A 26,248-nucleotide genomic window follows, 5' to 3' on the forward strand; every position below is an offset into this window, starting at 1 on the left:
TCATTTTCTTAGTTATAATCATCGTATTGCAAATATGTAGGTACGAACACATGGGAGAGTTCTTCCATGGGTGCACGCGGAGTGTTTACAGATGATATCGCATGATGTTTGGATTTGCTTTAAAAATCTTTGTTGCAGGAGTGGAATCTGGAGCTGGGTATAGATAAAAGAAGGTTGGCCATATGTTAATAATTGTAGGAGCTGGGTGAGGGCACATGGGAGTTATTTATATTGTATTCTCTACCTTTATGTCTGAAAACTTTCCATAAAAACAATACCAAAAAAAAAAAAAAAAATCCAGAAGGGTATCAATGATTAAGCATCCATGAGGGCAGCTGAGGACCATGTAGAGAGTCCTAACCAGGACAGTCAGGTAGCTGGGATGCAAAGAAGGTGCCCAGTTTTGGGAGGAGGCTGGAAACTGGACGGCCTGCAGCGGACGAAGCTTTGTGCTGCCACCATCCCTTCATATCTCCAGGTTGCTGTGGCATTTCTCCGGTAAACGGGGGCGATGAGACTGAAATGCTCCTTTCAGCTTGAACATGATATGATCTTCGAGGATTTCAAAATCAGTTACACTTCACCAGGTTCTCTGAATGGAACACACAAATCTCACTTTCTTTTTTTTTTTATTTTATTTTATTTTATTTTTTTCAAATCTCACTTTCAAGTGAACGAAATCATTTACAATGTATCCAAAATGCTCTCAATTTAAAGAATCACCTCGGGAAATTGTCTGGGTCAGTATAACAAATATTTTGGTGAAGGTGTCCCTTCTGCTTCAATTTCTTCCTGGCTTTTCCATCTGTTTGTTAAGTTCCATTGACCAACACCTACAGAGTCTGGAGAAGTTCTTCCAAACTCCATTTCTAAGAGCTTAAGGATAATCTGGAAAAAAAAAAAAATCCTTTGGGTTTCAAATCTCATTACAAAAAAAAAAAACCACTCAAAGCCAGGCGTCTGCTTTCCTAGCTTAACCACCACGGAGGAACAAATATTACCTTCTTGGTGAGCTTGGCGAGAGGTTTCTTCTGGTTTCAGGTCACCACCGAGCATCAGGTCTGACTGTCCCGGACTGGAGATTGTAGGCAGAGCGGGTAGAGATCAAGTCCAGTCTGCCGGGCATTTTCTGAAAGGTGAATGTTCAACATCAATCCTCATAGGAGCCAGCTTCATCATATATCCTCCTACAAGCGGAGGACAGGAGAGCAGCTAACACAATGTTCTGGTTTGGCTGAGTCTATCAACCAACTGATGTGGGCTGTCTTCCCATTTTTCTCTGCCACGATGGACTGCATTCATTCACTGTACGTGTGACCCCAAATATATGGGCTTTATCCCCACGCCAACCAACTCTCCTGACGCCAACTGGGGGTCCGACAAGTCAATTTGGTTCTGATAGTGACCACAGGGTCTTAGCATAGACCCTGAGGTGACGAGCTCAGCCAACAAGACTTGCCCAGCTCAGATGGGGTGCCACCTGGACTCCTGACCAACAGGCCATAAATTCAGGGGTTCCCACAGCCTCCTCTTGGGGTTTGATCATTCCTAGAGCAGCTCACAGAGCTCTGGAACAATTTACACACTATTACTGGTTTATTAATGAACAATTCCGGGCTTCCCAGGTGGCGCTAGTGGTAAAGAACCCAACTGCCAGTGCAGGAGATTTAACAGACTTGGGTTTGATCCCTGAGTGGGGAAGATCTCCTGGAGGAGGGCATGGCAACCCACTCCAGAATTCCTGCCTGGAGAACCCCAAGGACAGAGGAGCTGTGGTGTTGCAAAGAGTCGGACACCCCCGGAGCGACTTAGCACGCACATAAAGGATATTATAAAGGATCCAAACAGACAACCAGATGAAGACGAACAGAGGGTGTGGTCTGGAAGCGTCCCAAGCATGGAACCTTCTGTCCCCATGGAGCTGGGTTGCATTGCCTTCCCAGGCGTGGTTGGTTAAGTCATCAGCCATGGGTGATGAACTCAATCTCCAGCCTCCTCCCCATCAGGAGGAGGAGGGATGGGACCCAAAGTTCCGACCCTCTAACCTTGGTCTCTTTCGTGACTAGCCCCATCCTGAAACTCTCTAGGGACCGTCCCCCCACCTCCGAGAGTGGCCTCATGAGAACAAAAGACACTCCTATCGCTCGGGAAACTCCAAGGAAGTAAGGAAGTGGGAACTGGGGACAAAGACCAAATATATATATATATATTTATTGTGTCACAGTTAACCTGAAGACTTGGAATGAAACGCCTGGAAATCTCACTTCTCCCAAGGAGTACCTGGTTTTTGTCCAGCAAGGACTCACTACTATTTTGTCCTTTCAAAAGCACCTGAACTCAGGAATTTCTTGGTGGTTCAGTGGTTAGGACTCCAGGCTATACTGCTAAGAGCACAAATCACACAGCATGGCCAAAAAAAAGCACCCGAACTCACAGATCACTGGAAAAGCAGACTAGAAGAGCCTTTGAACAATCAGTAAGCCAATATTTCTTGAGCAACTACTCTGTAGGGACATTTGCTAAGGGCTACAGGAGGTACAAAGGAACAAGAACGTCCTTGACAATGTCTTATTGAGAACAAGACGGAGACAAATCCCAGACTCTGACACCTGCCCGGGGTTTCAACACCGTGGTCCATCCAGTACCACTTAGGTCCTTAGCTGCCGAGGACCGGGGCCTCCAGTCCCTACTGTGTGATGCAGCAATAATAGTAACACAGACTTATAGGGTTGTTGGGAGGATTAAATCAGCTAATCCCTGGAAACAGTGCCTGGTACATGCCAAGTGTTCTGTAAGTGTCTTGTGAACACCTGAGAGGTGCATTAGAGCAAGAAGCTGCTATGGCCAGGACACATCGCACCAGCAAGACCTCCAGTGCCCAAGGCCAGATGGACGCTAGGGAGGGCATGTTTGCCATAAGAATGGGGTTACTGGGGAGACAGGTCCCTAGACTGACTGGGCTGGCTTCCAGAGTGTCTGAGGCTTTTATCACCCAGTCTGAACCCCAGCCCTCTGGGGACTCCTGCCCTCAAGGAGTGTGGACTGGCCTGGACCTCAGAGAACCCAGGCTTTGTATCTTCAGAACAGAACTGTGAATTCTATGTGTGCGGGCGCTGGTCAGTCAGGAAGGGCTTCTTGGAGGAGGTGGCGGTGGAACCAAGGCTTTAAAGAATGGTGGGATTTCATAAGGTTAGGGGCAGAGAGAGTGAAGAGGCCAGCTTTGCGGTGGCCCATCTCCTCTGTCTAGAGACCCCTTCGCTGGGCGAGGTCCTATGGCCACCCTTTGTCACGGTCAGGCATTGTACCCTGTTGGGGATGGTTCTCTTTCTCCCTGAAATCCCACTGCTGCTGCCCAAACAGAAACCTACTTTTTCTTGCCTGGCTCTCAGGAGAGCTGCTTCCTACATCCCCTCGCCCACAGAACAGCCCTTCTCAGATCTGAAGGCTGAGGTCATGCCAGCCCACCCCCGCCGGCCTTCTCGTCTCCCAAGGACCATGTTCGTCTGGTCCCCTCGAAGCCACACTTGGCGCTCAGCCCAGCTCGGGGGTGCCAACCCGCCAGTGGGCTCTGAGGCCTTCTCTGGCCCAACCCCAGGCTTGTGGCTGCTGTCTCATCACCCTCCCCTCCGCCCTCACCATCTCTGGAGCTGCAGAAATGCAGCTGTCCCTGGCACCCCGTCCCAGCTCAGCTCAGAGACTCTATTCTCAGAACCCTGGCATCCTACCCCGGACCCTCCCTCGCAGGAGATTTCCAGGGAGAAACAAAACCCAAACAGAGGAACGTTTTCCTATTGCATCACAAGACGTCAGCAGTGAAACACACACCCCGCCACTCACCAGCAGGGTGAGCCTGGGTGAGTGACATGCGTGTTCCGAGCCTCGGTTTCCCCATCTGTTAAAAGGGGATAACAGTGCCCCTACACGGTGTTGTTGTGAGAGCTGGAGGAGTTACTATAAAAGAAGTATTGAACGGTGCCTTGTGCAGAGTGAGGGCCCTGTTAGTGTAGGGTCTGGTTGGGATGGTGGTTAAGAGGGTGGGAGACTGCATCAGGCGTCCCGGAGACATCATTTAACCTCTCTAAGCCCCAGTTTCTTCATCTTCTTACAGTAAGAATAATCATAGCACCTACTTCCCTAAAGTGTTGGACGACCATAGGAGATGCTGGCTGCTAATTGGTCCGTGTTAGTGAGGTAGCACCGTAATTGACATGTAGTAAGTCACATTAAAGCTTATAGCATTAAAAAACAAAAAAAAGAACCTTTTTCCTTTCGTGTTTCTCATATGGACCATTTCTAAAGTTTTTGTTGAATGTGTCACAATATTGCTTCTGACTTATGTTTTGGTTTTTTGGCCCCGAGGCATGTGGGATCTTAGCCTCCTGACCAGGGATCAAACTCGCACCCCTGCACTGGATGGTGAAGTCTTAACCACTGGACTGCCAGGGAAGTCCCAAGAAGAAGAATCTTAAAGGAAGAAAAAAAGAAAGGCTGATCAAGTCTGGATAGAAGAGTGATGATCAAACTCAAGAGAGATATAAAATGTCTGCAACTCACCCCTCACCCCAGAAGTGGCCCCCGTCCAGGGCACCCCTTGCCAGGCTGAACCAGAGGTCCCGAAATAGACCAGGATTCAATGAACAGCATATTTAAGCATGCCTGCTTGCCCCCCAGGAAACCAGGGGAGGAAAAAGAATCCCTTGAAGGATTTTTCTCCACCCGACAAGCAGACAGACCTATTCCATTGGAGAGGGCGGATGCCATGGGTGCCACAGATTGGGTGGACTTGAATGCCAGGGTCAGGAGCTTGGGCTTTTGAAAGACCGGTTCAAGTCCACAATTCTGCCAGTTACTGGTTATGGAATTTGGGTAAATTTCTTACTCCTTCCTAGCCTCAGTTTCCTCCTTCCTAAAGTGGGGATTGTGCAAAGTACAATCCCTGGTGGCTCAGAAGGTAAAGAATCTGCCTGCAGTGCAGGAGACCAGGGTTCGATCCCTGGATAGGGAAGATCCCGCGGAGAAGGGAATGGCAACCCACTCCAGTAATTTTGCCTGGAGAATTTGATGGACAGAAGAACCTGGGAGGGAACAGTCCATGGTGTTGCAAAGAGTTGGACACAACACACACACACACACACACACACACACACACACCCCTTCACCATTGAGCACATGCTCAGTCATTCAGTTGTATCTCTTTGTGACCACATGGACTGTAGCCTGCCAGGCTCCTCTGTCCATGGAATTTTCCAGGCAAGAATACTGGAGTGGGTTGTCATTTCCTCCCCCAGGGGACCTTTCCAACCCAGGGATCGAACCTGTCTCTTGTGTCTCCTGCATTGCAGGCAGACTCTTTACCAACCACGGAGTAAGGAGAAGTAAATGAATTATTTGTTAAATGCCCAACACACTGTCTGGTAGATGTAAGTGCTGAATGAATCTGGGTCATTATTATCCATTCTGGATTTCTCAAACTCCTGAAAAGGGAAGGGCATTCTAGGCAGGAAGTATTTTTAGGGAATATCTGCTGTCTTCTTAACTGTTCTGGTTGGGGATCAGGAGAAGCAGGATGGGGCCATGACCTGAGCCCCGGAATGCTTCTGCCTCATGCCAGCACCACTGATGTGTGTGTCCATCCTGTGTCGAGGTCATGGTCCCCCTCTGGCTGCAATTGTCAATCCTGTCACCATCAACACCGCTCCTTCTGCAGAGATGTGAACACGCTGGCATTGTTTCCTCTGGCCAATGGCTTCTCTCTGCCCTGTGATTGGTACCCCCGAGATTCCACTGCGGTCCAGGCATGCCAGCTATGTCAGCGTGACTCCGGCTGTGTGCGTCTGACATCCACATGGCCCCGTAGAAGGCAGGCTGCAGCGAAAGGTTATTTGGAATGCTGCTGAATGTTTGATGGCTCTCGGGTTATCTTTTTGGGGTTAGGCCATTAAAGTCGCATCTCATGTTTTACGGAACAAAAGAGATAAACTACCTGTTGAAATTCATGGAGCACGGAGGGAATTTTTAAGGATACAGACCCAGCAGCAGCTGAAAGTCGGTGGGTTTTTTTTCCCCTAAAACTTTGCAGTTTGTCTTCCACATGGCGATTTCACTTGAATTCAAAGCAGAGACACAGAGGGAAGCAGAGAGGCGTCACAGTAACAGACTCAGGAAACCTTGGCGCTCGGGGTCACTTAAAAAGAACGTTGACCCATCTGTCTGGCTCCCATCACCCCATCAGAGAGCTGTCTGCTCTGTCCTTACTCTTTCTGCCCCACCTGCAGCATGCATCGTAAAGAAAAATCATTTTCCAGACAAATCAAAATGCCTCCTGGGTGTCTCTTAGTCACCCCCCCACCCCCGGCAACAGCCTTCTATCCCCGTGCTGTTCAGAGGTGGCCTGTGCTCAATGCTCTGGCCACAACAGCCAGTTCTTGGCCCTCTGAGAAACGGGACGCTTCGTCACTTTAGATCTGGGGCTGTGTCTCCTTTGCTCAAAGCATACTCCCCCTCCATCTTCACCCTCATCATCCAACCAAAACAGAGGCCAACCAAATGACAGGCACATTGCCAGGCCACGATAGGAAGATGGGCAGTCCAAGCATCAGAGCCTTCCCATCCTCTGCAACTGCACTCAAATGCCACCTCCTCCACGCAGCCTTCCCGGCTATCCACTCAAGAGAGCCCCTCAGTCTCCTTCCTGTGCTCCTGTAACACTGAGGGGATTCCTATCTCTCTTGCTCTTATATTAAGGGGAAAGCCATGTGTGAATACATTTGCTCTCTATAGACTGTGAGGTTGCTGAAGATAGGGACCTCAAGGTGTTCATTTTCTATCTTGGACTACTTCTGAGGTTGCAGCATTAAGGTCTCAAGACTTTTCTCCTCCCATGGACACTTAAATGCACAAAGAAACAAAGTACAATGATGGCACATCATTTATAAAAGCAAAAAAAAAAAAAAGTGATGGGAGAGGCTGCCCGCAGGTCCATTAATTATAGGAAGTGGTTAAATTATGATACATTCTGTGAATGCAAGAGACCCGGGTTTGATCCCTGGGTTGAGAAGATCTTCCTGCAGAAGAGAATGGCAACCCATTCCAGTACTCTTGCCTGGAAAATCCCTTGGACAGAGAAGCCTGGAGGGCTACAGTCCATGGTGTTGCAAACATTTGGGCGTGACTGAGCGACTATTAAAAAACCTTCTGCACTTACAATGAATGAAGCAGATCTATATCAACTGTTCACTGAAAAAAATAAAGCTGCGGGACAGTATGTTTGGCATGATCCTAGTTAGGGTTTTCACAATTCCAATGCTCGGAAAAAGAAAAATGAGAAGTAAAGATCTCTCTGCTCTGATTGGGAAGGTGTTGGATGATCTTAAAATGTTGGGAAAATGAGATAGCATTTAAAAATGAATTATACATACCTAAATATTTATTTGAAGTGGATGTACCTTTATTTACTAATCTTTTTTAAGTTTTTAGTGGCTTTGCTTGTTGTTGCTTCATTTTGTTTTTTACTTTTTGGGTATGCCACACGGCACATGGGATCTTCCTCAACCAGGGAGCAAGCCCACGTCCCTGCATTGGAAGCATGGAGTTTTAACCACTGGACCACCAGGGAAGTGCCTATTTACTAATCTCTTGATGTCAATCCAATGCCGAATTTTTAGCAGGGGTCCAATGATGGAGCTCTCCATCATCTCTCCTGGTAAGCCACACCCATAAAGCACCGACTGTGACTGCTAGTTTCATTTTCTGTAATGTAGAGGGAGAACTTAGAGACAAGGATGCAGTCATTTGGGTGCAGGTCCCTAAATTACGGTATGCAGAAGCTGTGTGTCCAACAAGTTGAATAAACTCTGTAAGCCTCTGTTTCTCATCTGTAACAATAGGACATGGTAATAGTAACCATTGGTAACCGAGAAAAAACAAAAAAAGATGATTCTCTGTTCAATGTCTCTTGTTCTCAATACGATTTAGCTGATCTATGAGGCATTTTACTTTCCTATTATCTTAGTACAGTAAGACGATGAAGAACCAGCAGGGGACCAGCCTACCTGGGTCTCTGGCCGTCTGTCTTCTCTCTCTGCCTTGAAGATACTCAAAGTCTAGAGATACCCAGAGGCGGTGAGGATTGTGGCATGAAGCACAGATGATGTGTAACAGAACCGTGCTAGGGGGTGCGGCAACAGAGAGCTGACCAAGTCAGTCTCTGCTCCAGGGGACATCTCAATATTAACAAAACGTTGGATATACATGGGAAGGTAATAATAATGAGGATGAGACTGTTAGCATAACTGACTCGGTGGACATGAGTGTCCGGGAGACAGTGGAGGACAGAGGAGCCTGGTGTGGTGCAGTCCGTGGGACCACAAAGAGTCGGACATGACTTAGCGACTCAACAACAACAAATAAGAATGGATTAGGATATTTTCAGTTGCAAATGATAAAATAAACCTCACAAAGTAGCTGAAATACCGAATTTTGTAATTGACTCAAGCAATGGAAAATTCCAAGGTTGGAAGGACTTCAGGAGATGCTTGATCAGATTTCTAGCTCTATCTCTCTTTGGTTTTTCTCAGTTCTGCCCTGCTCCCTGTGTCAGTTTTGTTCTCAGGCTAGCTTCCTGCTAGTTAAAAAAAAAAAAAAAAATGACTCTAGCAATTCTAGACCTCACATCTGAGACCATGTTGTCAAACTGCAGTCCCATAGGTTGCGCTGGCCTAGTGAGGTTCACATACCCAAGGCCAACTCAATCTCTCTGGCAAGAAGGACGGGATTATGTCAATCGGCTTGGGCCAATCAGGGATTACCCCTAGATCGGGTGATGGAATCGATTCAGATTTATCTTTACAACAACCCTAGGAGGTAAGTACTAGTAGCCTCTCTAGTTTATAGTGGCAGAAACCCAGCCCAGAGAGGCTAAGTAATTTTCTCAAGGTTGCACAGCTAAGAAGCAGTAGTGCCAGGATTCCTACTTTGGCTTTCTGACTCCAGGCCCCACATTCATAACCACTAAGCCCTAGAGTCTCCCAAGACACAAGCCCCACGGTGGTGCCTGATGGGCACTGTGGACAACACTGGTTGGGTAAACTGAGACGAATGACTGCTGGCTAGGCTCAGTTGGTGGAGAAGGCAGGGCTTGAGCTAGGTCTGCAGCAAGGGCGGGAAAATCAGAACCAGTGAACTTTCAGAGATAAGAATCATGTTATACCAGGAGTAACAGAGGCAGTGCGGTCAGACAGCTGCTGCCTGCCATCTATATACAAGCTGAATGAACTTTTAAAAATTATTTGACTCCTCTGAAGATCCCCTGGAGAAAGGAATGGCAACCCGCTCCAGTATTCTTGCCTGGAGAATCCCACGGGCAGAGGAGCCTGGTGGGCTACAGTCCATGAGGTTGTAAAGAGTCGGAGGCGACTGAGTGACTAACACTTTGCTCTTGACTCTCTGAGCCTACAGGTGAATCAAAGACCCATGCGGAGAAGCTCAAGAGAGAAGAAGGACGTCCTTGGTGATCCAGTGGTTAAGAATCTGCCTGCCAATGCAAGGGACACGGTTTGATCCCTGGTTTGGGAAGATTCCACACGCTGCGAGGCAGCTAAGGCCATGAGCCACAGCTACTGAAGCCCACGTGCCCTAGAGACTGCTCCGCAACAAGAGAAACCACAGCAGAAGACCACGCACACAGCCAGAGTAGCCCCTGCTCAGCACAACTAGAGAAAGCCCACACACAGCAACGAAGACCCAGTACAGCCAAAAATAAATACATAAATAAATTAAAAAAAAAAAAGAAGAAGAAGAAGAAAACAAAGAATACAGTCCCGGAAACCCAGAAAGGAACCAGTAAGAGTCCAGCCAAATCGTAAAATGGAAAGTCTCTTGGGAGGGCAAAGTACGATGTCACAACTCATGGGCTTGCTGTAGAGACAAGTCTAAAGCAATTATTCTATAGCAACTCCACCGCTGCCAGCTAGGAAATAGGAAAGAGAAAGTGTTAGCTGCTCAGTTTTGTCCAACTCTTTCAGATCCCATGGACTATAGCCCACCAGGCTCCTCTCTCCATGGCATCGCCCAGGCAAGAATACTGGAGTGGGTAGCCATTTCCTTCTCCAGGGGATCTTCCCAATCCAGGCTTTGAACCAAGGTCTCCTGCATTGCAGGCAGATTCTTTACAGTCTGAGCCATCAGGAAAGCAGGGGATAGGAAGGAAGGGGATAAAGATGAACCCTCAGGAGCTATAAGAATATTCTAATAGATAGCTCCTTACAGTCACACAATTCTGGACCTTGATGGGACAACAGACAACATTTGGTACAATCTGATTATCTTATAGCTGAGGAAGAAACACATCAGAACACATGGTGAGGCTTGCAGGCAAACTGCTTAACGCAGTGCCTGGTAAACAGTAGGTGCTCAATAGATCTTAACAGTATTTCTCATCATTTTTTGAAGTGACTTATCCGCGGTATCAGAAATCGGTCAGTGACCCAAAAAGATGAGAATCCACATCTCTTAATGCCCAATGCAGTGCCTTCCATTACGCTTAGCTTTTTTCTTCTATGGCAAATTCAAGACGAAGGATGCCAGGTATCGCTAAAAGAGCGGGGTTAGTTTCTTTCACCCAAAGCCAGCAACCCTCCTGAGTACCCAAAGTGGGGGGAAGCTATCACAGAAAGAAAATGTAGGGACAAGCACCAGACAAGGAGTTTGGAAACCAAGATTATGGATGTTGATCTGCCCTTAATCAGCTCAGTGATCTAGCCAGTTGAACCCCAGTTCACTCATCCATCAAATTAGAGATTTAGGGAAAACGTAAACTAAGTTTCCTTTCAACTCTGAAATTTTAGGGAAGTAGGTTCTGCTGTTCACATTGCAATGGATTGCTTTGTAAAAGAACATTAATTGAGTTCTAGGGGAAAATGGTATAAGGCAAAGGTCACACAAAAATTGAAAGGGAGAAAAGACACGAGAGTTGGCTTTAGATATCTGGAGAACTCTCTAGTCACACAGGGGTTAGACGTACACTGTGAGGCTCCAGAGGCAGAAATAAGCACCCAGAGGAAAAGCAACAGGGACAGACTCCTGCTAGATACAAAATGAGATTACGTTCATATATTTGCGGGCTCATTTATTAGGGCCACGTAATGTGTGTAATTATTAAATCTTCCCAATGAATTAACTGTTTTATCAACTGTTCTTGTTGTCTCTAGCAGCAGCTTTTGTCTTAAAGTCTATTTTGTCTGGTGTTGGCATAGCCACGTTAGCTCTCTTTTGGTTAGTGTTTGCATGATACATATTTTTTCATCTTTTTGCTTTAAGTTTATGTCTTTTAATCTAAAGTGTGTCTCTTGCAGATGGCATAGAGTTGGATCATGTTTTCTTTTATTCTGCCAACCACTTCCTTTGACTGAACTGTTTAGCTCATTTATACTTAATGTAATTACTAAGGTAGAATGGACATCTGTCATTTTGTTATTTGCTTTCTGTAGGTATTATGTCTTTTTTGTTCTTCTGTTTTCCATTGATAGACTCTTTTGTCTTGAGTAGTACTATTAAGTGTGACACTTAAATTCTCCTGTTTCATTTCCTTTAAAAAAAGTTTGGTTTTTTTTTCTTGGTAGATGTCCTGGGGACTACAATTAAAACAATGCGTTAATACCAACTTAATTTCAATAGTTTGCAAAAAATTTACTCCGTTACAACACTGTTCCCTCTCACTCTTTTGTGCTATTATTGTCATGCACATTACATCTTTAAGCATTATAAGCCTATCAACAAATGCCTTGAACCAATGTCTCTTAGCTTTACCAAGAGACCCAGTGTGTGTTGAGGGGAGAGTCTGGCTTCAGCAAGTGGTAGACAGTTTTTAGCTCTTAACTGTCACTTTCTGTTTACACAGAGGCCCAAGGTCGGCTGGTGGTGAGTAATTAGGGCTTGCTCAAGTCTCGCAATGTATGTGAAAAGCCCTGCACAAGCGGTGCGACTTTCTAGATTCCCAAGAATATGTCAGAACTGTTCAAAGCCCATATGGACAGCACATTTTCCAGCGTTTCCTTTTACTTTTCTCAGTCAGCCTCTTGTTAGCTCCAATGGGTATCACCACCTCAGGTAGTTGAAATGTTAAACAATTACCGCTGATTGTTTTGGGCAAACACCCTGGGGATAAGCTTGTTCAGAGAGCAAGCTCTGAGTCAGGTCAGATGATGACAAGCCCTGAGAAAGAAGCTGTTCCAGAAAACTGATAGATAAGTCAAATAGTGACATTTCTCTACCCTTAAAAGAGCAGATAAGTTTGCAAGGGCGACAGGACAAAAGGAAAACCTACTTAGATAGGCAAAAGTAACAGGCAGTGGTGGTCTGGTAAAAAAGCAAGGCACCTAGCCCAAAAGTTAAAAGTAGGGAAAATCATTATAACAGAAATGAACAGTAAGAAGTATCTAAAACCATTCAGAAAACAGAACCTATCTGTGAGTCACAATAAAATACTCAGAGAAGAAACAAGCAGAATGGGTAAATTGTAATGATATAGTTTAAATGAAAAGAAGCCATTAAATGAAAAGTTAATCCAAAGACTTAACTTCTTTAATTTCAGAAGTGAAGTGTGCTATTTTAGTCCTAGACTACCGCCAACGGGCTGTGAGATTATAGATATTAAGTGAGATGCTGTCCCATAGTTTTCTAAGGAAGAATTGGACTGTGTTTCCTAAATTTTAATAATTTGCATACAACTTTCCAAATTTTTAAAAACCGTATCTATGTTATCACTGCTTCAACTTAATTAATTTTTTAAAAAATGGATCCTTTTTTAAAACTTAAATACCAACTATAGTATTTGTGTAACTATGAGTTCGATACATTGCATGTTTTTTCTGCTATTCATTAAAATAAACATCAAAGCATTAAAACACAAAATGCTCCTCCATGTACCAACTACCTCACTTTGGTAAACAGTGAATTTTATATGTAAGCATCTCTCCACTTCTATGATTGTGTAAATGTGTTCTCCTTTGTCCCTTGCACAAGTTGGGAGATTATGAAGGTTGGAGGATTATCTCTGAGTTCATGTCTCTCTGAGGATGAAGTAACAGGATGTTTAGAATTGACTTGTTTGAGATTAAACCATGCTGGCAGAAGCCACTGAGTAACTGACCCATAGTGGTGTAAACAGTGGGTAGAGACACCCCACTATATTATGGGGACTAGACCTCACCTCTCATAACCCCAAGTCTAGTGCTTTCTCCAGGACACCATGCACCATGTTTAAAAAAATTACAGGGGACTTCCCTGGCTGTCCAGTGGTTGAGACTCTGCGATTCCACTGCAGGGGGCGTGAGTTTGATCCCTGGTTGGGGAACTAGGATCCTGCATGCTCTGTGGCAGTTAACCAAATTAACTAGTGAATTAAAAAATAAATCTTAAAATGATATAGAACCGTCCAGAAACTCTCCCAAATGTAGCTGCTTATTGCTGTTGCTGCTCAGTTGCTAAGTCATGTCCGACTCTTTGCGACCCTGTGGGCTGCAGCATCCAGGCTTCCCTGTCCTTCACTGTCTCCTGGAGTTTGTTCACACTCACGTCCACTGAGTCAGTGATACTTTCTAGACAGCTCAACCTCTGCTGCCCTCTTCTCCTTCTGCCTTCAATCTTAGCCAGCTTCAGGACTAGTTTCTCCTTCTCAGCAGCTAGGCTTTTTTTTGAAAGACTTTTGTTGCTGTTGTTGTGGACCATGTCAATTAAGACCAGGTCTTAATTGAGTTTTTACAGTATTGTTTCTGTTTTGTTTTTTTTTTTGACTCAAGGCTCGTGGAATCTTAGCTCCCCAACCAGGGATTGAACCTGTACCCCTGCACTGAAAGACAAAGTCTTAATCACTGGACTGCCAGGGGAAGTTCCCCAGGAGCCACACTTTTAAGAAGGAAATAGTCTACAAACACATAATTTTATATGGTAAATAATTTACATTAAGTGGATTTTGCTCAACGAATGACATTTCTCACATGTTCAAAGCAATGAAAAGTGGGACAGAGCAGAAAGCTCCCCTTGCTTACTCTTAGCTGTTAGGACGCAAGGAGGAACGTCCAGTCTAAAGACTGCAATGCTGGAAATCCAAGGAGTCACTTGATGCCCTGGGAGTTCCATGGAGTTCGGAATAAGCCTTGCTGAAAAGAGGCCCACAAGGCTCTGAGCCGTCACTTAGTCAGGCTACTTAAAGAAGGGTCTGTGAGTGAGGATCCAGTTGAAACACTATGTCCACAATATGCTGTGATGGGGCTATGTTTGGGATGCGGAGGTAAGCACTAGGTGAATTTAAGTTTTGTGCTGGAATTTTCATAAGCACCAGAACGCTCCTATATTCCATATATTTTTACATTCCGTGAAGTTTAAAGGCTACCATCTTCTGTTGACTTGGGACAATGAAAGTAGTCTTTTCATCAGCTGACAACACGTAGCAAATGCTCACCTATGTAACGTACTGAATTTAAAAGCTTTCAAGGGACTTCCCTGGAAGTCCAGTGGCTAAGACTGCACCCCCAGTGCTAAGGGTCCTGGGTTCAATCCCTGGTCAGGGAACTAGATCCCACATGCTGAAACTAAGAGTTCTCATGCTGAAACTAAGAGTTCTTGTGCTGCAACAAAGACCCAGCACAGCCAAATAAATAGAAACAAATATTTCTTTAAGAAATAGAAAGGAAATAAAAGATTTCAATCTATGAGGACTTAATATCTCCCAGATACCTAGGGAGTGAGAATACATCCACACAAATTCACAATTTAAGATTTTTTTATGTTAAACATAAAATACATAAAAGACGCTATTAGATATAATTCCTATTTTGATGACAATGATGATAAAGCCACAGGAACTTGAGAAATTTAGGGCTGAAAGGGAACTTCATGATCCTTTACTCCAGCTAGCTAATTTTGTAGATGAGAAAGGAACATCAGAAATGGAAGCACTTAAGCTATCCCCACGTCACACTGCTGGAACCAGAAGATGAGAATTCTGACTTCTAGGCTGGTGCCATCTCACCAACATGGTGCCAAGGACAAGATGTTTCCTTTATGTATTTTAGGAGACATCTGAGCTCACAATAAGACATCTACACTCTGCTCTCTCAACATCTGGATGAATCAGGATGAGTATTAATAAATGATCCACTTTTGACCTCAACTTCCCTAACCAAAGGAGTGAAACGCTAATCAATACTCTGTCTGACGCAGGGAAGGCTCATTCAGACGAGAAACAGATGGTCTGGGAAAAACAGCTACTCCAAGAAAGGACTGCTTGTAGACTGATGGACCAAGAAAGGAGTCTGGGTACTTTAAAAGGACTGACCAAACCCCAGACATGGAACCCATATAACCAACCAACAAGTTCCAATAAATCATTATCAAATTAAGAACACAGTTCAAGAATAACTTAAGAAAAATAATTTAAAAACACTATGCAGTCCAAGGAATAACTACTTGTGTAGACTGAATTTTAAAGAAAATATAAATCTCCATGCCCCTGCCTTAAGGTGGGTGGCATAAGGTGGGTAAGACACAGCATCTCATTCTATGCCTTCTGTTCTAGGTTTTATTACTTTCCTAAAGCGTTCATGTATGGGATGTTAATTCTTTCCCAGGTTTGATCCCTAGACAGTGGGCTTGTTAAGGACAGGGACTGTATTATCCAATACTTTTTCCTCCCTGCCAGTCTTACGAAACATTCATTTAGTGTCCAGTCTTCATACCCACCACATCCCTGACTTCTAGCACATTGTTTGACACCTGGTAAGGACTCAGTTTGTATCAAATAAATGAAACAATAAAACACAAAAGCCAAAGGCAATTTCCTAAGCACAGAAACCTCTGCATATCTGACTCCTTCATTAAAACCACTTAAATTCTACCTTACAAATCTGAAGCGTGCCCTCCGACATGCTCTGGTGTACTTCTGCACAGACCTGCGATGTTATCAGTTTAACACATATGTGATCGCTCAGCATGAATAACCTTGATGAATACTATATAGAATTTCAACTGCAGACTCCCTGACACAGAAGGCATATTCTATGACTGGCCAAAATGTCATGAGGGTCCATCGACCGTTCCCCTGTTTCTAAGCAAGACTGCATCTAATCTACAGCAGAGAGCCAGGTTTCTTAAATCTGAAAGAGCTCCACTGGGTGAAACATACAGGCAGCCGAAGTCAAGTCTTAAGTGTCTAAATGGAGGGTCAGACCTTGGTTTCTCAAGGTAAAGTATGGTTTTCATCCCAAGTGTAGCAGATTTCACTGGAGTTCGATTACCGACTTACTTAAATCATTTGCTAGATGACATAAAATTGCTGGTAATCACACTACAAAGAGTAATTATCTGAACTCTCCTTATACAAAGGCAAGTAAATTGAAGCCCTAGTCTATATTCTGTTAGGGAAATTTATAATTAGGCGTGCCATTTTATTTAAGAAAGAGAGAAACATAACAAGAATATATGTTCAGAAGTAGGGGGTAAAAAATAAAAGGCGATTCACCAGTTTATTGAAATTGTACAAAAGGGAGTTCATGGACTGCTATGTGAAACAACTAAATTTCTTGAGTTTAATAGATTTTAGGAAGACCCCACACACACAATGAATGGCCTGCCCACATGTGATGCGTGATCTAGACTCCCTCTCCCTCAAAATATTTCTTTAAAATAATATTTCATTATCCTAAAATAATTGGTGCCTGTGAGATGCCAGATGTAAGACATTTCATCTGAAACCTTGTGTAAACCCATACCATTCACTTTAGAACATCTTCCTTGACACCAGGAAAGACTTTAGGTCCTGAGTTTGCATTTGCCTAAGGGACTGCCTGGCTGCTCTTAAAAATGGAAACATATGTGGGCACGATGAAGGAAAGGATTTGTAAATTAAGCAAAGGATTTTTCCTGTTCATTTTTAATCCTGTGCCTTTCCCCCACCTCTCTTAAGCAACATGACTACTAAATTTTGGTGACTTTTTATTTTCAAAAGCACAAAATCGAGTGCTTTTGCTGTTATTTCCCAGTGAAAAACCCTAATTTTGGGATCCATTTCTTTATAACATGCTCACAATTTTTAAAGAAAAATAAAGTGCAGGCTCACACACATTCACTGGAAGAGAAAGAGACAGGTGGATTATTACTATTTATTATGATTATTATCATTATTAAATAGGGCTTGAAAGAACATACCTCTGTATGTCACAAAGAAAAAATTATTTGGTTTATAGCTGATGGAATCACAATGGAAGTGTGATTGGAGAGGGCTAACAGCAGAAATAAATCAGGACTTTTAATTTCACCTTCCACACGAACCCATGTCCTCTGAATTTGTGCTTTTCAGAGTTGTTTATATAATGCATAGGCACAGACTTTGTTTCAAGTTCATATGAGAGCAAATGCCCTTACTTAAGTAGGAGTGTAAATCCATCCTAGCTGGGATTGTCCAGCATACTTCTGCAAACTGCTTGCTTTCAAGTCAATCCCAAAATAGAAAGAACATCTCTCTCCAGAGGTGCACATTTTGAAGATTATAAAACTTAAAACATGCTCTATTCCACATTTCAAATTAAAAATGCCAACAAAAGACCACCAAGAAAATAATTTTTGAAAAATATTCCATCTGCCTCCTGAATTTTGCCACCAGGGAAAAAAAAAACCCCAAACAAGAACAACAATAAAACCTAAAACCTCAACAAGAAAACTATGTCTTCGGTTTATATTAATTAGGTTTTTTTAAGTTTGCAGAATGTGAATTCAGGGTGTTGTACAGCTATGCTATAAAGTAGACTAACAAATGCTGACAATCCTGTGTTTAAAAATTGAAAAATAAAATATGAAATAAGGACTATTTGTTAGAAATATTTTATATTGCTTCAATTTGGTTGTAGCTAATACACAGCCAAATAAAGCCACAAAATCGAAAGAATATTCAATCATACTAGAAAAGTGAACATTTTCAAGGCAAATGAACGTTTGAACTTGGGCAAAACTGAAGTGTTTATAAAACAAAATAAAATGACCATTGCTCCAAGAAAATTTCTGGTAGGGGTAGTCTTGATATTTCACTAAGGATGTAAATGTACAAAATGCTTACTCTGATCTCCCAGAACTTAAATGTCTAAAGTGAAGCAGGAGTAAAAGTTAAAAGACATTTGTCTTTTTTGGTTTCTTAAACACTTCTTTGACTCCTTCCCTTTTTTTTTCTTCAATAATTTATTCTATTTTTCTACCTTTGTACATACAAACCAAGTGCCCATCAAATCAGGCACCAAAAATCAGGAACTCAAACACAGTTCACTCAGACTGACCTTCAACAGCAAGTATTGACATTTTTTTTTATTAATTTTAACTCTTTTTCTCCCCCCAGAAGAAACAAAACAAAGTCTCTTGGGTCACATCAGCAACCATTAAACGAAAAAGAAAGAAATAATGAGTTAAAAATAGAGGGAATGTGTTCAAACGAAGGAAGAAGGTTCATAACCAAAGTCTGACATCTTCAAAAAGAAACAGTTCCACACTTCATATCTGATTCAAACAGAAAGCTTCTCCTTTACATTTGAAACAAATAATTCCACCTTCAATCCACATTTTCTAAGAAACCCCTAGCTTTCTACATCTGATTCCTGCAACAGTCTCTATACCTCACTGAGGTTAAAAGCTAGTTCATATTTGACTATTTTTTTCCCAAACATCATTCCCACAAAACTCCTTGTAAATTTCAGCAGAAACTCAGCATTGTCACCGTGGGTTTCAGGAATGGCACAGTTCAGATATCAAACCCCACCCCCCCCCCAAACGGAAAGATTTTAAAAGACTTTGCCCAAATGTAGGGGAAAGGATGATACTTGGGCTCACTCTGCAACTGCTGTGTTTAGCTCTGGGAGTCTAGGAGGTTCTCCCGGAGCTCGGACACCATGGGGGTACCCAGCGGGTGGGAGGGGAGTCGCCCTAAACGTTTGACGACCGATTTGTGAACTCTTGAAAAGTATATAGTTGTAGATGGATTTGCTCCTAACCCAGTAAAGTTCGTCCCAAGCTGCTTCTATGCAGACGTCACATGTCATTTTCAGCGCATCAGCCAGTCGGTATTGAAGGAGTGGATGGGGCGGGTGAGGGGGGTGGGGGTAGCAGGGAGGAAAAGTCACGCGTGAAAATCTTCTGGTGTCAAAATATGTGCCGAACTCCCTGCCGGGGAACAGAAAGCACACCCACGTCTCCATCACTGGAGAGGCGGAGGAGAGCCGGGTGGCGGCGCGTCGCGACCAGCAATCGCGATATTCAATCTGATGTCGCCAACGAGCGCAACTGGACCGCAACCCAAAGAAATCAGCTTTTCGCGGAGCTAGCAGCAGCTCGCGGCTTCCAAAGGCTGAAAATCAGCTCCCCGAGGTGGAAGATACGGGGGCGCGGGGGGAGGGTGGGGAAGGCCTGGGAGCCGGTGGCCGCTCGGCTCCGGGCGGGCGCGCACGGCGGGTCCCAGCGAGCGCGACGGCCGGGGGCGCGCGGTAGGAGCGTCCCTCGCGAGGTGCCGGCCACGCCGCCGCCGCCGCCGCCCGCCCCCTCCCCCGCCGCTTCCTCTCTCTCTCCCAGCCCCTTCCCCCACGTGTGGGTGACGTCAAAATTCCGCGAAAAAGCCGCGTGGTGGCTCCTCCAGCGGAGGCGCGATTCCACCGCCCAGCGGGCCCCTCCCGGGCGCCGGGGGCGGGGGAGGGCGAAGCAGTGAGCCGGCCGGTTCCCTTTCCTCCCGGAGGCCGGGCCCGCCGACGCCGCGGGCCAGACGCCCCCCGCCCCAAATCTTAGTGGAAAAGTCACTTTTTTTTTTTTTTTTTAAATAAAGCGAATACATTTCCAGGGCTATTTTCGGCCGCGTGAGGCGTGTCCAGCAGCTGAATCAGACAGGAAGAGGGGGAAAGTTCGGGTCTCTTTACTTTTTATTTTTTTTCCAAGGGAGAGGAGGAAGATGTGAGGTGGGCGAATGGACGGCAAGCGTTCCAGACCCCTGTCTGTCACATCTGCCGCCCCAGGCATGCAGCCCGGGTTCGAGCTCGGACCCCGGCAGGGCGGCTGGAGAGCGCAGGCCCCCGCCCGACTCTGTCCCCGCAGGGTCCAGGCGCCCCGGGGCCGCCACGGGCAGGGGGCAGCCGTGCGAAGTCCCGGAAGCGCCCTCACACCTGGTGTCCCTGGGCCTGGCCGGGGCGGGGCGAGGGGGGGAGGGCGGCTCCCGACGGCTCATCCCTACCCACTCACCCTCTGCCCCCGTGCGCTCCAGTTCCTGACCTGTCGGTCTTCTTCGTGCACATTTTTCTAACTTACTGCTACCCCCCCCCCCCCCACTCTCCCACTCCAGCTGCTCCTTCTGCACCCCGTCCGGTTCCTCCCTGGTACCCCGGGCGCCCGGAGCCGGGACTCGGACCCTCGGCCATCTACTTTCAAGCGACCGTCGGGTTTTCGGCTTTTACTGCCTGTCCGTCCCTAAATGGGAAAACCCCGACACAGCTCCGCTCTAGGAGGGGCTGTAAGGGGTGGGGGGAGGGCCTGAGCCCGAGCTCCCCTCCCCTCCCCCCACGCCGCCTGAGCGCCCCTCTGAGGACGCAGCTTCCCGTCGACGGCGGGATCACCTGGCTGGGCGGCGTCCGCCAGGTGAGCTGGGGCGTAAGTGTGCTCAGCGTTGCCGGTTCCTGCAGAAATGTGCCTATAAACACCCTACACCTACAGGGTTTTGTACCCTTTCCAACCGAAACTCCACAACGCGAGGGGTGGTGAGTCGGCCAGGGAGGGAATAAAAGTCCAATAAAACTGACGTTCGCTAAAGGTTATCACTGATCCTTCGAAGGGTAGGAATTTTTTTCCCCCTCGAGGGATGGAAAAGGAATAAGGAAGAGCCAACATTCTCTTCCCCCCCGCCCCCAACAGTGACCAGTTTTGACTTAAAAGCCAGAGCACAAGTTTGGTTTTGGTTTTTTTTTTTTTTTTTCTTTCCCCTCTAAGCCTACGTCTACAGTGAAAGAAAGTGCGCAGGTTTGCCCAGAAGGCAACGTGCCTTTTCCCGCGTGCGAGACGGTGTGCTTTTTAACAAGCAAAATTAAGCTTTTAACACATGGTCGGAGTGGCGACCAAAAGGGAAAACTCAGTTTCCAGTCCAAGCCTCCCGGAGACATTCCTGCCAACCTCCGCACCCTCGCACGCCCCACCCCGAGCCTCGGCGCCCGAACCACTGGGGGATGGATTCGCCGCGAGGTTGCAGTTCGGATAGAGTCCGTGATCGGAAGGGGAAGTCAACGGGGAACTGGAAGGGGCGAGCCTGCCGCGCGGGGAGCGCCCGCACTGGCGGCTCTGGGTGGACAGAGAGGGCGGCGGGGAGAGGGGCACCCGCCTGCGCCCCTCCCCTTCACAACCGCCTCCCCCCCGCCCCCGGCCCCGCTCCCCGCCGGAATTTCTCTGTAAAGCCAGACGGGTTTGGGGTTGGGGGGAGGGAAGGGGCGAGGGGGCCCCTCGGCTCGCTCCAGAGACTTGAGGCCCTGCCACCCAGGCTTTCTCCCCAGGGTGGGCGAGGCCCGGAGGACGACCACCCGCCTCTTCCCCGCCCCCCCCCGCCCCCCGCTGCCCCTCTTCAGGGGACCCCGAGCTCAGGATGCTTTCTCTGCAGGGAGGTGGAGAAAAGACCGTGCTGGGTTAGTTATCAAGTGATGTCAAGAGGCTGGGGGCCCTGGCCGGCTTCTGTCCTTGCCTGTCGGGGTAGATTTATACTTTTAAAAATACCTCTCGCGCCCCCACTGCCCCCCAGCCCCCTCCACTCCCGACTCCTGCAGGCTTGCTTTGATCCGCTCAAAGGTGGCTGAGCTGAAGTTTGAGTAGGTCTTTTATGGGGTCTTAAAATGTAAGTTAACGTATTTATCCGGAGTGACTCAAGGCCTGAGTCGGGAAGTCCACGTTGACTGAAATCAATAGGTGATTGTGAGGGACCCGCTCTTTTCCGAGGAACATGCTCCTGGGCCCCGGGTGTCACCCGCCGCGCGGGGCTGTTTCATTTTGAGTTTGCAACTTGGGTTTTTCAGCGAGCTTTTTTTTCTTCCCGAAAGCTAATGGCTTCCACCGCAATTAGACATTCTCCTCGCCCGCCCCCTTCCCTCCCCTTTCTTTACGTACAGTCGATTGGATCCTAATTCCTGCGGCTATTGATAAGGTCGCGGGCGCCCCGGCCTCTCCCCAGCCCCCGCCCGCCCCATCCCCGCTCTCCCTCCGCCCTCCCTTCCTTGGCTTCCTTTTGATGTAGCGGGGAACGCGTCCTACTAAAAAAAAAAAAAAAAAAAGTAATCTGCCCGGTAACAATCAGCGCGCAGTAGCAGGAGACCCAGAGCTATTGGCTATGCAAATAGAGGGAGGGGAGACGGCGCCCCAAACTCTTACTCACCCTTTTAAAGCGATAGCCCCCTCCACCCAGCCAGCCACCCACCCACCCCTTCCGCCCCACCCTCGTGGAAAGGGGCTGGCCCCGGGGCCGGAGTTAATCGCTCGCACCTCTGGTTTTCTGCGCGCTCCCTGCGCTCCCTTCCACCTCCCCCTCCTTTCGGGGAACCGCTCGCCTGGTTCACCCATCCCGCAATCCCCCCAGCTCACGCTCGCCCTCCGTGCCCCGGTTCTGAGACCCTCCTTGCTCCGCGAGGGAGGTGCTGGGCTGACCTCGGGGTGTAGCGAGAGCCCCGACCCACGCGGCGCTCGCCGCACGTGCCAGCTCGGCCAGCACCCAGGACGCAGGGCCCGTTCCTTTGCCCCTTGGAATGAAATATCACTGAGGGCAGGGTGGTGGGGGGCGGGTGGTGGCGGGAGGAAGGAGGTGAGGAAACGCCCCCGGATCCCCTCCCAAAGCGGCTTTGACCAGAGGATGCGTCGGAGCACGTGTCGGAGCCGACCGCGTCTCCACCGCAGTCCAGCTCTCGGGGAGAAAGCCCTGGCTGCGATGTAGGCGTGAACCCGGAGGGTCCGCGAGGGTGCCTGCGAGGGACCCGGGGTGGGAGATCTTGGGCCTCGGAGGAAACGAAGGGGTGGTGTCGTTTGCGCTGGGGGAGAGACAGGGAGCCCAACCTGCCCCCTCTCTCGCCCCCCTCCCCGCCCCCCCCCCCGGGCTATTTCCTAGAAAGCTGTATCAGTGTGGCCACGCTCGGCGCAGACACCTCGGGCGGCTTGTCAGCAGATGCAGGGCGAGGAAGCGGGTTTTTCCTGCGTGGCCGCTGGCCGCGGCGGAACCGCTGGTAGCCCTGCCCCCGGCCTGCGGCGGCTCGGGGCGCCTCCCCGCGTCTCCCAGTGGCGCCTGCGGCGCCCCAAGAACGGGAGGGTTTCTGCTCCTAGGTCACATTCTCCCACGTCGAAGAAGCGCCCCCTCCCTCCGAACACCCACCCCTCCGCCTTCTTCCTCTCCCCACACATCTCGGGGGGGCGGGGGGGGGAGGGCGGTGGCACGGGGCGGAGATTGGGGGGGTAATGTATTCGGTCCCTAGAATCGGGTTTCGGAAACCGGCTGAAAATGATCAAGAACGTACATTTCAGGGCCATACATACCATTTCCCTCTGGGTATGCAAAGTTAACTGTTTTCCAAAATCGCCCTCCTTCGGGCTCATGTAAGGGATCTTATTTCTCAATCGTCTGAGCCCACCTCATCTTCAGCTCACCCACCCGTCATTCCTGGATCTTAAATTCGTGGGCTGGAGTGTGGCGATCATGTTTGAGGAAGCCAGAGTCGGAGGGTCGTATTTTTGGCGGGATGCACCTACAGAATGTGCTGCAATTACAGGGAATAAGTAGGGATCGGTGGGTTTTTTTGTTTTTTGGTGGGTTCCCCTCTCCTGGGCCCCTGGCTTGGTGGAGGGAGAAGGCCTTGGAGAGCTAAGGGAGAGGGTGGGGGGCGGCGCGGGGGACCGCGTTTGAAGTTTGGTCGGGCCAGCTGCTGTTCTCCTTAATAACAAGAGGGGAAAGGAGGGAGAGTCTGAAGGAGGAGGGGAGGACCGGGAGGGGAGGGAAGGGGAGGAGGAACCGGAGAGGGGGGTGAGGCGAGAGGGAGGAGAAGTAACTGCCCAGCCAGTTTGCGTCACTGCCTCGGCGAGCAGAGAGCCGAGCGAGCTGGGGAGAGCAGACAAGTTTGAAGGGGAGGGCAGAGAGAGTCAGCCGCCCCCGGGGCGCTCCTCTCCCACCGCCCATCCTATCCCTTTTCACTCTTCTTCCCCGGCTTCTCTCTCTCTGCCCTTAACTCTCTCTCCCCCCACCCCAAAAAAACCCCCTTATTTAGCCAAAGGAAGGAGGTTCGGGGAATCCTCTCCCCTCCCCCTCCCAAAAAACCCCCCAACTTTTCCAGTCCGGAGATCGCAGGGGCGCGAGCGAGTAGCCCGCTGGCCATGGAGCTGCTGTGCGGTGAGGTGGAGCCGGTCCGCAGGGCTGTGCCGGACGCCAACCTGCTCCACGACGACCGCGTGTTGCAGAACTTGCTGACCATCGAGGAGCGCTACCTGCCCCAGTGCTCCTACTTCAAGTGCGTGCAGAAGGACATTCAGCCCTACATGCGCAGGATGGTGGCCACCTGGATGTTGGAGGTAGGGCTGCAGGCAGGCGCTCCCTCGGCCCCCGCGCCGGGTCCCCGAACCTGGGCGAGGGCAGCCTTGGGAGCCCGCCTCCCCACTCCTGCGCCAGAGCTTACCCCCGCGCCCTCGGCGAGACGCGTGGCTTCCTCTCGGTTCCTTGCGGGGGGTGCAAGATTCCCGGGGGGAGGGGGAGAGCAGCGAGGTTGTCCCAGGGCGGGGGGGTTGGGGAGCATCCCGAGCGCGTGTGCCTGCATGTGGCTGCCACCTCTTCCCACCGGCACCCACCCCCGCCGCGACCTTTTGCTAAGCCGAGGCTGCTTTCGGTGCCTTGAAGAAGAGAATAGGAGGGTGAACCCCGAAGTTAAAAAATCAGCTGCGCCCCCGCCCCCAGGCCAGGGCAAATGGGTCCCAGCCTCGGTTCCCCGCATGTGGTCGGGACTCCGCGTTGGCACTTAAGGGGGGAGGGGGAGGGCGGAGGGAGCAGAGAAACGGGGAATTCAGGAGCCCCGGAAGTCACACTGAAGAAACGTGTGTTTTCGGGGAACCCAGAAGAAGCACTTCTTTCCCCTTGCTCCGAACCCTTGCCGTGTGCCCACGTCTGCACGGCTCCGGACCTGCCGTGGTTTCGCCATGTTGCTTTGTAAACTCGGGGGTGGAGAGGCTGGACGCGTCGCCTGCTCCCCCTCGCACCCCACGACCCCGGTCCCCCCACTCCTGATGGTGCCCTCGCCCCCCCATCACCCACCCCGCCCCCTCGTGAAGGTTACTTACGGTTCGGCCTTCAGTTTCCTGGGTGCGGAGATCTGGGTGGGGTGGGAGGGGGAGGAGGTGTGTGCAGGGGGGATAGCGGGCCCCCCCCGAAGGAAAGGCCGGAGCCCCCCGCGCCTCTCTCCGGCGGCTCCCGTCCTCGAGCGTCCCCCAGCTCTTCGCCACTGTCCCCGGCCTCTGCCCTTGTGGGCCGCGGCCGGACACTCCCGCCGCCGCGCTTTCCCCTGCAAGTTTCCCCTCGGGATCCGAAGCCCCAGGGGTCGCGCTCCAGACCTTCCCGGCGCCCCAAGCCTCCGCTGCGGGAAGCCTGGGTCCTCTGCGGGGTTTTCACGGCGAAAGGGCTTTTCTGGGATATTTCCTCGATTTTTAATTATTTTTTGAACCCGTCTCCCCTGCTCCGACTCTGGCCGCCCAGGCTGCGCGGCGCTCGCTCCCTCCGCCCTCCCCCCGCTTCCCCACCTCTCCCCACCCACCCCCCCAAATGCGGCGCCTGGGCCGCGAGGACCCCTCCCGACAATTTTTTCAATTGTCGGGAATGATAGAGCAGGGTCTGGGGATCCGAATGAGACCAAGAACGAGACCCCCGGAGCCTCCAGAATATTTTTATTGATTTTTTGAAAAGATGACGAAATCCAAAAAAGAGAGTGAGTGAGTGCGAGCGCCCGGAGTAGTGAGCGGCCCATGGGGGCCGCGGGGCCGGCGCTGTTGCGCTCTCGGCTTCGGGGTCCTTAACCCCCCACTCCTTTGAGATTTTAAGCTCCCGGGGAGGACCCCCGCGCGGATGGCCAGGTAGATTGCCCCCAATTTCCTTGTCTTCATTCTTATCGCTTATTCTACTCCCCTCCCCTCCCCCCAAATTCAATATTTTTGTCATTTCCCTAGATTGTGCGATTTCCCT

General features: G+C 48.9%; 1 protein-coding gene and 1 long non-coding RNA gene across 2 annotated transcripts in view; one reads left to right on the plus strand and one right to left on the minus strand.

Annotated features, from left to right (window-relative positions):
- Window positions 1–620: 620 nt before the first annotated feature.
- On the minus strand, window positions 621–25,770 carry LOC133043650 (uncharacterized). The gene is made up of 3 exons (XR_009689740.1): window positions 25,354–25,770; window positions 1,002–1,129; window positions 621–888 (listed from the first exon to the last, which is right to left on the minus strand). It is a non-coding gene; the product is annotated as an uncharacterized LOC133043650 (long non-coding RNA).
- CCND2 (cyclin D2) overlaps window positions 24,089–26,248 on the plus strand; it is a 28,456-nt gene continuing 26,296 nt past the window's right edge. Inside the window, exon 1 of the mRNA XM_061124721.1 lies at window positions 24,089–24,594. Within this exon, the coding sequence (XP_060980704.1) occupies window positions 24,400–24,594 (195 nt within the window). The 5' untranslated portion in view covers window positions 24,089–24,399. The remainder of the gene's footprint in view (window positions 24,595–26,248) is intronic.

The sequence above is a fragment of the Dama dama genome, chromosome 22 (assembly GCF_033118175.1).
Source record: "Dama dama isolate Ldn47 chromosome 22, ASM3311817v1, whole genome shotgun sequence".
Classification (NCBI taxonomy): domain Eukaryota; kingdom Metazoa; phylum Chordata; class Mammalia; order Artiodactyla; family Cervidae; genus Dama; species Dama dama.